General features: G+C 36.5%; 3 protein-coding genes across 3 annotated transcripts in view; 1 reads left to right on the top strand and 2 right to left on the bottom strand.

Moving 5' to 3' along the window:
* The window catches only part of LOC138854516 (uncharacterized), a 484,295-nt gene that overhangs the window by 141,594 nt on the left and 325,201 nt on the right, over nucleotides 1-17,500 (top strand). The gene's annotated exons all lie outside the window — the stretch shown is intronic.
* Nucleotides 1,512-9,719, bottom strand: LOC128699316 (uncharacterized). Its single transcript, XM_053791928.2, has 4 exons — nucleotides 9,456-9,719; nucleotides 5,673-5,837; nucleotides 3,559-3,687; nucleotides 1,512-1,782 (listed from the first exon to the last, which is right to left on the bottom strand). Exons 1-4 carry the CDS (start codon nucleotides 9,583-9,585, stop codon nucleotides 1,667-1,669), a joined length of 540 nt encoding a protein of 179 aa, XP_053647903.1. The 5' UTR covers nucleotides 9,586-9,719; the 3' UTR covers nucleotides 1,512-1,666.
* LOC128699249 (uncharacterized) overlaps nucleotides 16,512-17,500 on the bottom strand; it is a 25,642-nt gene continuing 24,653 nt past the window's right edge. Inside the window, exon 4 of the mRNA XM_053791851.2 lies at nucleotides 16,512-16,957. Coding sequence (XP_053647826.1) covers nucleotides 16,758-16,957 — 200 coding nt within the window. The 3' untranslated portion in view covers nucleotides 16,512-16,757. The remainder of the gene's footprint in view (nucleotides 16,958-17,500) is intronic.

Below are 17,500 nucleotides of genomic sequence, written 5' to 3'. Positions count from 1 at the left end.
ACAATATGACAAAGGCGTGGTGATTCTTCTTCAGCACATGTGGTGTAGCGGTAACTTGGGTACAATCGTCGTCGGCGCCTTGTAGCTGGGGTATAGCACTTCGGTTTAAGACTTTTAAGTGGTGTCAGGGCTGGTGTTCTCGCTGGTCTAAGGCTGTCACCTCAAAAGCTCTGCTCCATTTGAGCCATTCTTGGCACTCAGGCCACAGCTTTGGCACAGGGCCGCAGCCCACATGAAAGAGCGACTCAGGAAATTGATAAAGGCACTGGATGGCGAAACGTCTCCAAAGAAAGATACCCAGTTGTTGCACATACGTCTGATTTTTCATGTCACTAGGAATAACTTTATTAATGTATTCCATTTCAATAAGCTCCATGAAAACATTGGGCAGCAAATACCTTTCTATTTATACCAGTTGAAGTGACAGGTACAATGAAACTCAATGTATTTTTTGTATTTTTGTATTGCATTAAACTGATAAACTCTCCGAAACAACAAGCATTTTAACCAGCTCCCGAAAGAAGGTGACACGCAAACCATCAGTGTGTTCAATAACATATTGTGGAAAGAGTTCCAAATGCATATAACCTAGGTCAGTATGAGAAAATAATACTTCGGTAAATTTAGCTGTCCTCTACATAACAGTCAGCATTCCATTGTTTACATAACAGTGAACCTTTCGTATGGTTTTGCAATCGCGATCGGTAGGTACAGGGTTTCTGTTTGTGCTGCAGAATTTTTTTTATCCTCTTTATCTTATTTTTTTATAGATACAAGATAACGTAATTTAACCTCTTCAAACTTTCAACCATCAGTGAACTTAAATAACGAAAATTTAGAAATTAGCTGCAAACTGTATTTGAGAAATCAACACAGTGTTTGCCAGAATGTGCTGGAAAACGAGAGATATTACTAATATGTATATTGATCAGCATTATACTGCATAGCAAAATAATTTACTAGAAGAGAGAGAGAGAGAGAGACGTTACATGCTTTCAGTTTGTAGAGCAATGTAATAATAATAATAATAAATGTATTTTAAACAATTAGCTCCATTTTAACACTATATTCTGTAACATTAAGCAGAATCCCATCTATAAAGCCTCAGTATGTAATATGTCAAGTGCACTGTTATGTCGAATATACCAAGAATGTTATTATATCAGATATATCAAGAGTGTTATGTGGAATATCACAAGAGTGTTATGTGGAGTATACCAACAGTGTTATTACGTCATGTATACTATTGTCAAAGATTAACAAGTTATACACGAGTGTATAACCATCATCAGTGACAGGTGGATCGTGGTAGTTATAGTAATTGTAATGATGTGTCATGGTTTCTGCGTTATGGCAGTGGTAGGTGCATCATAGCAGTGGTAGAGTTAGGATGCGTGTTAATGGTATCCTGTCCAGTAACATAAAGAACCTTTGTACTCGTTTATTTGCAAGCTCTAAAAACAAAAGAAATAGTTTTACTTCGAATCGTTGCAGAGCCTTGTGTGTGTGTGTGTGTGTGTGTGTGTGTGTGTGTGTGTGTGTGTGTGTGTGTGTGTGTGTGTGTGTGTGTGTGTGTGTGTGTGTGTTTGTGTGTGTGTGTGTGTGTGTGTGTGTGTGTGTGTGTGTATGTGTGTGTGTGTGTGTGTAGGTTTAGGTACAGAGGGTTTTACTGCTCCTCTTCATTTTCTGCTGCGTCTTCTATCAGTTCTTCTTGCGGAGTTCCATCATTCTCTTCATTTACTCTGATAGGAAAGAATCCATTGATTTCATCGGAATGATGAACTGAAAACAAGCAAACATAAAAAATACATTATTTTTTTCAAATATTTTTAAGCTTATTGTATTGTATTATTATTTCGTGTATTGTTTATTGTGTTATGTATTGTATTATTATTTCTTGTATTATTTATTTTTTAATATTTCTTATATTATTTATTGCATTATTATTTTTTATTATGAGTTGCAGTTATTGTGACCTGTCTCATTTTTCATCTCTTGCTTCCAAACTTTTCCAAGGTTTCCCTCGCCTCTCTTCCCTCTGTTTGCTCTTATTTACGCTTATTCTTCGTATTATCAATTTTCTCTAAATTTGATCTAGCTGTGAATTTCAGCTTAGTCTGATGAACATGAATCCCAGTTCATTGTGTGACAAAAAAAAAAAAAAACTGCCTTTCCCATTTTTACTATCCCTATCATATACCTTATAAAATAAAAGGTGAACGAGAACGCACCCGTTATTTTCCATGTTCAGATGTTATTAATAACTCCCGAGTGCAGTCATAGACGCTAAGACGTTGTGTAGTTTTAAAAATATGTTGGATAAATATACGAGTGGGTGTGGGTGGGTGTGAGTTGGACCTGACTAGTTTGTGCTACTAGGTCGGATGCACTGCTTCTCCCTTAAGTGACGTGTCTGACCTCACCAGGTCAAGGCATTGGCTTAAGCCGATGGGAGAATTGGAGCTGCCTAGTATAGCCAGTAGGCCTGTTGCAGTGTTCCTTCTTACTTATGTTCTATAGAGGGGTAAGAAACGCAACCAGAACCATGGCAACTAATGAGAATCTCTTGTTGATAGGCAGAACAAGGTGATGTTTGACACTGTCCAGCGACCTCACATCAAATAACATTACTGCCACTAGGAATGTGTTGCCATCAACGGCCACGATTATTCTTGCATCACACGTTAAAGACCGAGTGTAGTCACTGGATCTCTAATATATGAAGCATGCTGGTGCAATGAACTAACTCGTCGTGGATTTTGGCGAACTTCCCGGGAGGAAGACTGATTAAAATATCATAGGTTTGATCTCCGGCTAGTCGCAGTAATGTTATTTGCTTAAAGTCACTTTGTTCATGGATGCATAATATATATATATATGTATATATATATATATATATATATATATATATATATATATATATATATATATATATGTATATATATATATATATAAATAATATATGTATACACTTGAAATGCATCTCTCAAACCTCATGTACTGTATATGCCATCTTTGTACCAGCAGTGTATCTTTTATATATTGTATACCATATTGTGTAATAAAACATACCAATTAAAAAAAAATGAAAGATGGGGTGGTAGGGGAAGCAGAATATTCAAATGGCTTCGGGAAGAAATACAGATATCCTTCCTCGAAACCTTTCCTCCTGCCTGTATAGTCCCCTCTCTTGTAGCTTAGCTGTTTTCTTCTTGCCCTTCCTGCCTCCCTTTCCGTGTGTGTGCAATTTTATTAAGGTGGTCTTAGAATGTATACGAGTTTTTAGAAAGCACCAGTTTTAATAATTTTTCAATTTATTATTATTTTATTATTATTATTATTATTATTATTATTATTATTATTATTATTATTATTATTATTATTATTATTATTATTATTATTACTATTATTATTATTATTATTATTATTATTATTATTATTATTATTATTATTATTTCTGTTTATCATTATTTTTATTGTTAATTCCATGTTAATATTAAAGATTCACTGACAGGCTCAGTATGAGAAGATTTTGTAAGAGTATTTTTCAACACTAACCAGTTCCAGAGACACAACATCTACAGCTGCTAGTCAGGCATCCAGATGGGAGCTGCAGCTGGTTGGCCTTGCAGGCAGCTTTCTGACACGCTCCACCGAAGCGTCTGCATATCGGTTTACTTGTGCACTCTGTACACAGGGATTAAAAATTTATGTGTAACAGAATTTTGTCATTATAGGAGGGTAGTGTGGGCGAAAAGAGGAATGATTGGTGGAAAGGTGAGGCGGAGAAGATGGTAAGAGAGTAAAGTTATCATATGAGATGACTGCACGATGTAGAAATTATTTATAGAAAGTGGATTATAGGGAGAGGAAAACAGATGTTAAACAAGCAGTGATGGAGTGCAAGAGGAATTCCAAATCAGATTGAGTGAATCTGTAGTCAAATTTAGCTGAAAATATAATTTCTTTGTATATGGGAAAATAGTACGAAAGTGTAAAAATTAAAGGGTGAAATGTATGGTAGAATTATTATTGAAAGTTTTAGTATTAAGAAAAAGCAATGTTGCCTAGTAGCTTGAAAGATTTATTAAGTGTAAGAGATGTGAAGACCAAGACGCATATAAGTGTGCAGTCCTTAAATAAGGGTAAAGAACTGGGTATTGCGTTTATTAATGTAAGACACATATGATAGGATGCATCAGGAAGGAATGTGGGAGATGTAAATGCAAGGAATGGGTAGTAGGTTAGTAAAAGCAGTCAAGTTTTAATGTAGAGAGTTAAGATCAGGTTAGGGCATTTAGGAGAGGAGTATTTTCAAGTGAAAGTGGATGTCACCATAGTTGTAAGATGTATTGATGGGGTTATAAAAGAAGGGAATGCTAGGGTATTGAGCGGAGGTGTGGGCTCCAAAGATAATAAATCCATTACGAAGCAGGAATTGTCCCAGTTACTCTTTGACGATTATACAGTTCTTTTGGGAGATTTTGAAGAGAAGTTGCAAAGGTTAGTGAATAACTTTGGGAAGGTATGTAAAAAGAAATTAAAAATGAGCATAGAAAAAACACAAGATTATTAGAGTAACAATAAAAGTTGAGACACAGAAAGATTGACTATCAAATTAGTGGGAATATGAAAGAAGTGAATATGCTGAATATTTAGGAGTGGCAGTGTCAGAAAATCTTTGAAAGATGAGATCATCCATAGAAAAGTTGTGATACATTGTTTAAAACCGACAAGTTGAAGATTGAAACACTTATGCAACATATAGGAATCTTTACTGAAGAAACGTTTCGCCACAATGTGGCTTTGTCAGTCCAATACAAAGCAGAAAGGTGTAAGGAGAGGAGAATTTTGAGGTAATCAGTCCCTCAGCCTGGAATCGATGTGCTCAGTCCATCGCTCTTGTAGAAAGTACAGCATAGGGCCATAGAAGTGGCTTATATACTGCAGTCAGGTGAGTCGAAGCACATGTCAGTAGTTGCATGAACTTTTCCCTGGTTACAGTACACCAGTGTTGAAAATTCGAAGTTGATCATATGAGGTGTTCTCAATTTATTAACGAAAATTATGTAAAATAAAAAAAAATCAGACAGCCACTTCAAATTACCTCTGAAGGATTAATAGATAAAAAATATTTTATACACAAATATCCTGCACTTAGGAAACTGAAGCTTATGACAACGTTTCGGTCCCACTTACATCATTACTAAATCACAATGAAACGAGAAGGGAAGCAAGCCAGAATATATACGAGAGGGGACGAGGAAAGGAAGAGTTATAACAGGAGTGAGTAGTAGTAGTAGTAGTACTGGTAGCAGCAGCAGCAGCAGTAGTAGTAGTAGTAGTAGTAGTAATAGCAGTGGTAGTAGTAGTAGTAGTTGCAGTAGTAGTGGTAGTGATGGTAGAAGTAATAGTGAAGCAGTGGTAGAGGTAGAAATAAGAGGGTATTAATTTTAAAGCTCTTGTTTGATACCGACCTAGAAGAGGTGAAAAATATACCAGACAATTTTTAATTTGTTCTAGCTATGGCATTTTGACTTACAATTTCTAGTTGATAAGCCTATAATAAACCGGCTACAAGGCCACAGTGCTGCATAAAATATAAAGAAGCAGAGAAGGTGAAGCAGGTGTGGAGAGAGAGAGAGTGTCAGGCATAGTAACAGTACACTTACTACTACTACTCGCAGCGCAGCACCTGCACCCAGGACCGCAGTTCCTCCTACTGATCTCACCGGAATCTCTGCAACTACTCGTGCAGACTCCTCCTGCATCTTGGCAGGCATCATGAAATCTGCATACAGCTCTGTCAGCCAGGGTGTCATTCAAGGCAAATTCATCTGGAACAACGGAATAATCATGTTGTAAACCCGAGAAAAATTAAGCAGGTTAGTTTGAGTTATTAACATCAGTAGTGCAGAGTCTGCATCACATCGCTTCTTAAATCGGTAAAACTTATTTGAATAATGTATAGAAACTAACATTCAAGTTTTCTTAATCATGAATTCTCAACATCAGAGTTACTATTTCAAACAAAAGGCTTTCACAAACACAAACACTACAGTCTTCGCCTGGGGAATAAGAAGCATTCAAGTTTGAGACAAGTACAGTTCCATGGATCAAGAGTCCTCACCCTCACTGGGAAAGAAATTAACATTACTGTCGAAGAAGCATCTATCACTTGCTAACATTGATCATGGTGGGTTTGGAAGGCAAATAATTATTTTTGCTCGATTTTTTTTTTGGCAATAACATACGTGAAATGTTATGTTTAAATATATTATTATTATCACGGAAGCGCTAAACCCGTAGGATTATACAGCGCATGTGGGGGGGATGGAAGGTATTCATGCGCAATTCAGGGAACCGGAGCACAGATCCAATTCCCTAGATCAAGAGCCCCTCACCAGCGTCAAGGAACCTCCCTTGAGGGGATGTTTAAATATAGCTTAGAGTATTTAAAATTTTCGGCTTAGTATATGTACGTAAATAAAACAAAATTATTCATTTACATTTACAGGCAATTAAAAAATAATTATTAAGAAAGGAGAAATCGCTAGGAAAGAAAAATAATTAGTTAAATTATTCACTGAAGTTTTAGCAAGTTTTGGACAATAATAAACACACAAAAATTGAGTGCATACAGATATAAAAAACTTGAGAAAAAGTTTTTTAAATTATGAAGAGTAGAATGAAACATAGAGAGGTGATGGGACCCTGTGAGTCCTCTTTTATGTATATTTATCATTGTTACTGCCTCTGTGTCTGTCTTATGTATATGTAACATTGTTACTGCCTCTGTGTCTGTCTTATGTATATGTAACATTGTTACTGCCTCTGTGTCTGTCTTTTGTATATGTAACATTGTTACTGCCTCTGTGTCTGTCTTTTGTATATGTAACATTGTTACTGCCTCTTTGTCTGTCTTTTGTATATGAAATTTTTTTTCCCAGTTCTCAAGTTTGAATAAATGCTTTAGAAACAGACAAGTTGATTATTAAGACACTTGTGCAACATTTGAATATCTTCATAGAGAATAAATATGCATAAATGTTACACTGTCTCATTTATCAGTCCTCAGGTTGCTGTGTATATCTGTTATCCTTGTCTTGTGTTTACTAAGCAGTTCCATAACATCAATGTTGTGTATGTGTCTGTGTAATGGTGTACACCAGTGTTGTGTGAATGTCTGTGTAACGGTGTATACCATTGTTGTGTGAATGTCTGTGTAACGGTGTACACCAGTGTTGTGTGAATGTGTAAGGTTGTATACCATTGTTGTGTGAATGTCTGTGTAACGGTGTATACCATTGTTGTGTGAATGTCTGTGTAACGGTGTATACCAGTGTTGTGTGAATGTGTAAGGTTGTATACCATTGTTGTGTGAATGTCTGTGTAACGGTGTATACCAGTGTTGTGTGAATGTCTGTGTAACTATTGTTTCTATAGAACAGTGCCACAGTCAGCTGATCCTGTACTGTGTTCATGTAATAGTGACACAGTTCTTTATACTATGTTACGTCCATAAAACAGTCCCAGAGTCAACTTTTCTGCTGATTTTATGATAGTTTAATGTGTCACAGTCTGTTTCCGTGTAGAGTGTTCCCTATGTTGCATGTACTGAACAGTGCCACAGTCAGTTTGTCCTGTGTTGTGTTTGTCATGTGTTGTGAAGAGGTTTCAGTGTCTATGGTGCCACTGTTGCTACTGGGTCCAGTCTCCTTCTATCTTCTTGTATCTCGCCTTCTCCAGGTCCATTATCTGAAAAAAAAAGAATTACGCTATATTATCGTGTGAGTATACTCAGTTGTCGAACTTTCTTTCGTGTGTGTGTGTGTGTGTGTGTGTACTCACCTAGTTCTCACCTAGTTGAGGTTGCAGGGGTCGAGTCCAAGCTCCTGGCCCCGCCTCTTCACTGGTCGCTACTAGGTCACTCTCCCTGAACCATGAGCTTTATCGTACCTCTGCTTAAAGCTATGTATGGATCCTGACTCCACTACATCGCTTCCCAAACTGTTCCACTTCCTGACTACTCTGTGGCTGAAGAAATACTTCCTAACATCCCTTTGATTCATCTGTGTCTTCAACTTCCAACTGTGTCCCCTTGTTACTGTGTCCAGTCTCTGGAACATCCTGTCTTTGTCCACCTTGTCAATTCCTCTCAGTATTTTGTAAGTCGTTATCATGTCCCCCCTATCTCTCCTGTACTCCAGTTTCGTCAGGTTGATTTCCCTTAACCTCTCCTTGTAGGACATACCTCTTAGCTCTGGGACTAGTCTTGTTGCAAACCTGTGTTGTGTGTGTGTGTGTGTGTGTGTGTGTGTGTGTGTGTGTGTGTGTGTGTGTGTGTGTGTGTGTGTGTGTGTGTGTGTGTGTCTATAATACGCACATCAGCTCACGCTTCATTTCCTTGCCTCTTAGCCAGTATGTTCCCCATCAATAAAATTAAATAGCAGATCAGGGCTGACGTTTGAAAACTATACACTGAAAAACTATGTAAATATGGCTTTAGAGTAATTTACATTCAAACGATGTATAACAAGAGGAGAGACAGAGAAAGCAACTTAGAATACCAAGAAAAACAAGAGGCTCAGAAGCTGTAGATCAACACCCTGACGAGACACCATCATAAGGCCTAACACAATCACCGTAAAAATGTGGCTGATGACTCTGAAACTAGGTAGGGTTTCCCCTCGAGCTGAGTGCGTCTACTGAGCGAGTTACAGATGGTAAAGCTAGTCTCGCTGTTATATCACAGAAACCAGTAAAATTTATTAAACTCACTCCTGTTATTCTCCTCTACCAGGGGATATGTTAGAGCACAATATTTAAAACAATATAATTAAACGCATGAATTAGGCTGATTTAAGTTGAAACAAATATCTTACAAACCGCTACAGAGAATTGTGTAAAAAATATAGTTCCGTTTGAATATTCATCTTTCTTTACAGTTAACAAAGGAAATATTAACATGATAAATATTTAGAATAACAAAAACTGATGTTAATATACAATGAATTCTGTGGGCTTTCTCAAACATAAGTGTTTTGAATTTTATTTTGATGATTATGAGATTTATCTGCCATCATGTAAGTTCTTGAAGCTGAAATTATGAACTAGCAATCCTGACAGAGTCCATTTTACACTCACACGACAGAACGGTACAATACCTTCTTCAGTAACTGTTGTCTATCAATCTACTGCCTACATAAGATCTTACAGATTCTCAGTCTCCCCAGTCATAGGTTCAGCGCTAAGCCAACCCCCCCTTCCCCAAGTCAACTTTGAATTACACAAGTACTTGGAAATTAGTGACATCTAACTTTTTCACTCTATTATTGGCTGAACTATAATATATTTTTGTAATATTTGAAAATAATTTGCATGTCTGTCTCAAGTCTTATTCTGGCCTTGTCAACTAGTTCACCACAAGGATAAAGACCTGCAACATACCTCACCAAGTTGTTCGTAGTTTCCACTGCCTTCGTCTGTTCCTGCAGTCTCGTCTAGTGGGGGTTGGTCGGTCACGGCGCTCTCCACCTTCACCAGGTAGACGCAGAGCAGCACCAGCAGATACATAGGCTTCATGGTGATGTTGATAATGTTGCCACTGAGGCGGGACTTCTCTCTGTCAGCAGTTGCTGATGACAGTGAAAAACAGATGAGCCTACTGTTGACCGCCCGACGTCGAGGAAGTACGTTTGAATAATGGTGGCTCCTGTAGCAGGGAGACCTGTTTTATATGCTTTGGTAATGCGATCAAACAGACTCCTGAAACACCTGCTGTCAAAACAAGTGCAGGAAGTTGGAACCGACTTGTGATGCATTAATGATTCTAGACATGTTTTTATATATATATACATACATACATATATATATATATATATATATATATATATATATATATATATATATATATATATATATATATATATATATATATATATATATATATATATATATATATATGCAAAACAACCACTCTGAAAGAATAGAGAAATTCCAAGCGCTTTCGTGACTACTCACATTATCAAGGAACTATGAAAGTAAAGCATCCAAGGAAGCTATATAAGGGGTCTGGCCAACACCTCACTATCAGATCCCACAACTGTTAAACACCTGACGCGCGCCGGCCCAACTGGACAGGTCCTTTAAGGCACAACTCGCCAACAAACTATTCTACCCAAGAAAATTTAAAAATTATTATTTGTCCAGTGTATTATTAAATTCTTCTCAAATTCTATTAATTGTAAATGGATCTAATTTATATAAACCAAAGGAAATATTCATATTATTGTCAAAACTGCTTTTTATGAAACAAGATTCAATTATATTCCTGTCGACCATGGACTTGCTTGATACTACTTTCTCAACTTTTTGAAAATCAATTGGATGGTTAAAATCTCTTACATGAATAAATAGAGCATTGGAATCTTGTCCAGTTCTAATGCTATATTTATGTTGTTTTAATCTTAGTTCGAGATTTTTACCAGTTTGACCGTAATAAACTTTATCGCAAATTTTACAAGGAATCTTATAGACACATCCATCAGCATTTTGGGGGGAATTCTTTATCAAAAGTTTTTTTTACTGTATCAAGAATTTTGAATACAACTTTAATATTAAAAGTCTTAAGAAGAGAAGGCATATCAACCAAATTTTCATGGTAATGGAGAAACAACATATTTTTAGTTGAGTAAGGCTGGTTGTCCCTTTTTGGATTGTAAAAAGTATTTCTAGCAACTTTAAAAGATTTATCAATTACATTTCTTGGGTATTTTAAATCATTACCTATTTCATAAATTTTGGATATTTCCTCATCTATGAACTCAGGACTACAAATTCGTAAAGCTCTCAAAAACATTGATGAGAAAACAGACAGTTTGACTCTATCTTGATGCGAGGAATAATAGTGGACATAGGAACAGTTGTTTGTAGGTTTTCTGTAAATTTTAAATTTGAATTCATTATTACCCTTAATAATTAAAACATCTAGAAAAGGCAATGAGTTATTTTCTTCAAACTCAACAGTAAAGTTTATAGAATGGGCTAAGCTATTTAATTTTCCAAGGAAATGGTGTATATCTACATTTTTGGGCATAAGACACAAAATATCATCAACATATCTGAACCATTTAGCTCTATTAGGGAGGATTGTGTTAAGCAACCTTGTTTCAAAAAAATCCATGTATAGGTTACTAAGAACTGGTGAAAGAGGATTTCCCATTGCCATACCAAACTTCTGAGTGTAAAACTTATCATTAAATACAAATTTTGCATCAACAATGCAAAGTTTAATAAGTTTAATGATAGTAGGAACTGGCAATGGTAAATCATAGTTAACGAGTTCTTCAGATAAGAAACTTAATAAATCATCAACAGGAACTTTCGTAAACAAGGAAGTAACATCAAAACTAACCATGTTAAAATCATTTAAGTCAGTCAAGGAGCTTAATTTATCAACCAAGTCTATCTTGTTTTTCACATTAAAGTTAGAAATTTTGCCAACAATAGGGCTCAAAATATCAACAAGCCATTTGGATAATTTATATGAAACTGACCCTATGGAGCTAATAATTGGTCTGACTGGATTCCCTGGTTTGTGTGTTTTTATTAGTCCATACATGTAAGGTATGAAAGCGCTTGGAATTTCTCTATTCTTTCAGAGTGGTTGTTTTGCATATTCTGAAATCACCTGTTTACTGTGATCTTATTGCATATATATATATATATATATATATATATATATATATATATATATATATATATATATATATATACATACGAATAGGCTACGTACTTCTACACCGAGGAATTAGAGCCTATTTTCCTGCTTTCTTGTGTTAGACCAGCGTCTGCTGAAAGTTGGGTGCGATAGATAAACTATAGACAAGGGGTGCGCAAGTTCTTTGAATATTCAAGAACCACAGAAAGTATTATTTTAAAATTGTATTTATAAATAATAAAAAATACAATTAAATAGTAGTCCTACTCACCAAAGCAGAGTTTGTTTAATCTGTGTTCGCTGAAGGCTTTGGTTGAGTCTGCATTTTTGTAATTAATAGTTTAAATCTGGCTGGTAGGATGAAGTTTAGTGAGGTGACTGTTAGTGAGGATAGCACGATATTTTGACTTGATAAATTTCACTACAGAGAAGAGAGATTCTCAGTATTATGTTGTCCCAAAAGCAGAGAGTAGTCGGAAGCCAGTTTTCTGAAGACTTGAATACTTTACTTCTGGGATTTGTTTCCAGAAGTTACTTAGAGATAAGCTCTTATGTATTTGTTTCAAAGGCACATCTTCCTGTAGTTCAATAAGCTCTGTTTCTAGTGAAGCAACATCTCAGGCAAAAGGTGCAACAACAGGACATCCATTGTTGATGACATCAATTACTAAAGGATTCACAAGAAATTCAAAATATGGTTTTAACTTTTTTCTAGTTTCTCAAACCTATTCTCAAAATCATTATAAAGTGTTTCTAAGCTTCGTTCGCATTGTTTCAATTTGCTATCTCTAATTTCAACATCCGGAAATGCAGTTATTCTTAATTTAAGGTTGGGAAAGTGGTCAAATTTCTTTGCTGTTAGATCTCTTTGAAAAAGCTTTATTTTATTCTGAAAAATGGAAACTGATTGGGCAAGTTGTGTAATAACTTTGTTCCTTCTTTGAAGTGCCAGATTTAAATATTTGAGGTGTTGCATTACATCTGTAAAGAACATCAGATCCTGTACCCATTCGTGATCTTCTAGTTGCGGGTATTTCTTTTTCTTTTCTTTCATGAGAGCAATGATTGGTTCAAAAAGAACAACAAATTTATTGAAGAGACTGGTAGTCTGTAGCCCTCTTACAATACAGTACAATGAAAGGTCACTTGGCTTTTCTTCAAGCTTCAGCTCCTCCATAAAATTTCTAAATTCACGGTGTTTTTTCACTTGTCCGAATGAACACTTCCTAAAACTCGATTTATGACACTTTTGAACTTGAAGTGTTTGCTTACTAAATGCTCAAGGTGGATGATACAATGGATAGAGACATTCAGGATAGTTGAAATTGTGTCAATTGCCCAACTAGGTCAGTATTTTGACCTACCATAGCTGGTAATGGTAGTTGAGTATTTAATAAAGGTTTGTTAAATTCAGTTTTGATGTCAATACCTTCTATGGTTTCCTTAAGTTTATTAGGTCTAAGAATTCTTCTTTTATATTTCCATCATTTGTAATAGCGAACAAATCTATTTAGCTGAGGAATATCTTGAATATCTGTAGATTCATCCAATGCTAGGCTGAAAGCAACGTAGCTTTTCAGATCACTCTGCAGTGACAATACGATTGTAGAACTAATTTCAGAAATGTCTCTCAGTAGTGCGGCGGGAGATAGGAATTTGCTCTGTTGCCTGTTTAGCTTTAAGTTCTCTGGCGCGAGAATTGCAATAACATCGCTAATATTCTTTTTTGAAAAATTTCCACGACTGTAAGGCAGTTTACCTCGAGCAGCATTCCAAGCTATAACAAAACTACCATCAGTAGCCAAATCACTTTGCTTACAGAGGAAAATTAGGCTATTTTGTTGAGTGACTAAATTAAATTTCAAAATTTTTATCTTATTTTTTCGCGGTTCTGATTCATGAGTAAATTCAGATGCAGATTTTTCATGGTTACATTCATGGTGACGCTTTAAATTACTGGCTTTACAGTGGCTGATGGTTGTACTCACCTAGTTGTACTCGCCTAGTTAAGGTTGCAGGGGTCGAGTCCTAGCTCCTGGCCCTGCCTCTTCACTGGTCGCTACTGGGTCACTCTCCCTGAACCTTGAGCTTTATCATACCTCTGCTTAAAGTTATGTATGGATCCCGCCTCTACTACATCGCTTCCCAAACTATTCCACTTCCTGACTACTCTGTGGCTGAAGAAATACTTCCTAACATCCCTGTGATTCATCTGTGTCTTCAACTTCCAACTGTGTCCCCTTGTTACTGTGTCCCATCTCTGGAACATCCTGTCTTTGTCCACCTTGTCAATTCCTCTCAGTATTTTGTATGTCGTAATCATGTCCCCCCTATCTCTCCTCTCCTCCAGTGTCGTCAGGTCGATTTCCCTTAACCTCTCCTCGTAGGACATACCCCCTAGCTCTGGGACTAGTCTTGTTGCAAACCTTTACACTTTGTATGACAGATAAGGTACAAACCCTTTTCACCCTTAACAGTAAAAGCAAAATCGTCCTCTCATCGTTGGTTAAACACTCTCTTTTCTTGCTCGTATTTCCGTTTTATACTTTTCTGTTGCTCGGTCATTTTAAACAAGGGTTTCTATAACTTTAAAATCAGTCTTAAGTATTTGTTAATACGCCACAAGCGTATAACTTGTGTGTACTGGAGAGTCCAGTTGCATCATCCGCACTTGTTTAAAACATGACTCACGAAATCGAAATGACACGATTGCAAACAAACCATACCACGGGTGGGGTTTGAACCCGCGGGTCACAAAGCCCCACCCGTGGTATGGTTTTTTAAAACATGTTTTGATTATGTTCAGGGAGTTTAAGCAGCAGTTTGGACATATAATGCATATGGAAGTTTACAAAAGATAACAAAAGTATGCCTCATCGGAATGGGTTCATTGCTGCTATTTCAAAGTGGAAAGACTGAATTAGTTTTAGGGTGTGTATGTCGTAATTTGCTATATTTTTAAAGAAATTTGGTATTTACCATGAGATGACTTGAGAATGTTTCCTCTGATTCACTTCTAAACTTCAGCACCAATATTTAACAGCACTAGCAATTTGTGTCACACACTGCACTATTTTTTTTAGTGTGCATTGCCCTACAGGGGATTGGTGTTGTACAACATATGGATACCTTTCTCGGAGTGCAAAGTGACTGAAATACACGTGGTTAATATTATTTTTCATAGATAAAGAAAATAAAAAGAACTTTTTCTAACTTTTTTATTGCGTAAAACAAAAATTATTCCCGCCAGAAATTTTAAGAACCTTCCAAAGATTAGGACATATTTGAATGCATTAACATAAAATATTTGATTTTTTTAAGTTCTACATATTCATGCATCAATGAATATATAAAATATTTGTAATTTAAAACAGAATGTACTATATGTAACGTGCATTAATAAATCCGTAACGTGCAAGTAATAAACCCGTGTGGGTCATGCTGCTCTGTGTTTGAGGGATTATACAGTAAGAGTTATAGGAGGTGAGGGTTACTGAGAGAGCGAACTGGGAGTCATAATTATTGCAGTATGTTTCACCAAAAAATTGTAGAATGCATTAATTAAAAGTGGGACTTTCGGAGAGCAGGGTAGCCAGAGTGAGCATGTCCGATCATTAAATATATCAAATGTGTGCTCTCTGATAGATAGGACAGTCTGTTAATAAATGGTGAACTGACAGCATAAAAACGGCAGTCCTCGTAGTCTGCGTGAGAGTAGTGTCGACTATGTGTAGGTTGTTTTTCCATACCAGGCAGTGATGGAAGGTGACCAGGAAAACAATTACAATGTTTGATGGCAAATTGATTGTTAGTTACTGATTTAGATCAACCCTGTTGCCATTTGTCTCGAAATGGCTGAGAAGGTACTGAGAAATAACCCAAAGAAAGGAGCCTTCCTGTGGAAGACTGGCACGGCGTAAACAACTAAACAGGCAGTTGAGCCTGTGAGCTGATCAACCGGAACATCACAGTGACCAGACACCCAGCCAAAGTCTAATACTTCGTGTCTGATGCAAATTGAACACAACCATGTGTGGGAGTAAGAATTTTGGATCACTGGTAACGCTCTGTGGCAGTCGGAAACAACGACGAGTGAGGTGACGGTGACAAGACTGCTAGATATAACTTTTTATTTAATTCAGAAAGACGTTATTTTTTAAATGTTGGTGAGAGTTATATAGATAAAAGGCTACAAGTGCGTACACTTAAGAATATTAATAAAGCTGTCCTAAGTCGAAATCATTTTACTTTCTACTCTCAAAAGGTAAAAGGTAATTTAAAGCAATTACCTTTTACTGTTCTACAGCTTGTAGTAGATCATTTTAATCCTAGTCATTACCATATTACGTTGAAATATAAATATTCGTAAGAGAGTAACATGTTTGTTAATGGTTAAAGACTGACCGAAACGTCGTCGTAAGCTTCTCTCTTCTATATGAAGGTTATTTGTGTATTGTTCCAGTCGCGGTATTGTGCCATTTTGTTCTTTAATCTTAAGCCTTAAAGGAAAGCTTGCATCTAGAGACCTTTATTGTATCTTATATGTTAATTAGGTAATTAGTGTTATATTATCGTCAACTAGAATGTGTCACCTAAGTGAGTAGTCACCTTCTATAGCATGAGGGTCATGATAGTTACAGTTAGTGTTTTGATGGCTGCTGCGGCAGTAGTGATGGAAATATGGTAAGTGCTTCCTATCATGAGTAGCAGTGTAGTAGTACATGTATTAGTAATCTTAATTCGGGAGTATCTGTACGCAGTTAACTACAATTAGGTTTCTTTCCTGAGCGTTTATTGGTGTGTGTGTGTGTGTGTGTGTGTGTGTGTGTGTGTGTGTGTGTGTGTGTGTGTGTGTGTGTGTATACGTGTTGACGCGCATATGCAAATGCTCCTATTGTTATTGTGTGTGTGTGTGTTTACGTGTTGAGTGCATATGCAAATGCTCCTATTGTTGTTCTTCCTCTCTTTCCTATTGCTCTATTTCTCGTTCCTGTTCCTCTTCTTCTCTCTCCTGTTGCTTTTCATCTTCTCCCTCCTATTGCTCTTCTCCTTCCTGTTGCTCTTCTTCGTTTCCTTCTTCCTCTTCTTCTCCCTCTTCCTCTTCTGCTTCCTCTTTCTCTACTACATGCTCTTCTTGAGGGTTTTCTTGCTGTTCTTCATTGTGTCCACGTACTATTACATCAGCTGGTATTTCAACATTTGTTTCGCTGGCTGGTTCTTTCTCTGTCTCTCGGTCTGAAAGCACAAACACAAAAATATTACCTATGTAAACCTTTCTCTTTGAACATTTATATAAAATAGATTTTTGTAGTGTTTATCCTTAGTCGTATGTGAAAATGTTTTACTTTGAGAATTTTAGTGTTAGTGACAAAAAAAAAAAAAAAAAAATCCGGGGCCCATGATATGTATACAGAGATGTATATTTTTTCAGCGTATATACTGAGGGTTCACTTTAAGCCCTAATGTAGTCGATAGGCTTTGAACCCTATTAACCATCCAACTAAGCCGGGCTATCCATTTATTGGTTTAGCCATCTCTCTGGCGGTCCTTATTGCCTTTCCACTTTCTGTTACTTATCAGTGCAACACCTGCTGAAGACACGCAATATATATATATATAGCTAAAACTTGCGATTTTAGCTTAAGTAGCAACGCTTTTCTTGCCGAATAAACCAGGCGAAAATTTGTGCATGCAATGTTTTTTTGTGAAATTACTGCATACACAGATTTTCGCTTGCCCTGTTCGGCAAGAAGTGCGTTGCTGTTTAAGCCAAAATCG

The sequence above is a fragment of the Cherax quadricarinatus genome, chromosome 61 (assembly GCF_038502225.1).
Source record: "Cherax quadricarinatus isolate ZL_2023a chromosome 61, ASM3850222v1, whole genome shotgun sequence".
In the NCBI taxonomy this organism is placed as follows: domain Eukaryota; kingdom Metazoa; phylum Arthropoda; class Malacostraca; order Decapoda; family Parastacidae; genus Cherax; species Cherax quadricarinatus.
This window is presented reverse-complemented; position numbering and strand designations above follow the sequence as displayed.

What these genes read in the sequence shown, in the direction of transcription:
- LOC128699316 (XM_053791928.2), bottom strand. Translation starts at nt 9,585, where the DNA reads ATGAAGCCTATGTATCTGCTGGTGCTGCTCTGCGTCTACCTGGTGAAG. An exon ending in TGGAAACTACGAACAACTTG is followed by an intron (nt 5,838 to 9,455) that starts GTGAGGTATGTT and finishes CCGTTGTTCCAG; the next exon opens with ATGAATTTGCCTTGAATGAC. An exon ending in CTGCGCTGCGAGTAGTAGTA is followed by an intron (nt 3,688 to 5,672) that starts GTAAGTGTACTG and finishes CCCTGTGTACAG; the next exon opens with AGTGCACAAGTAAACCGATA.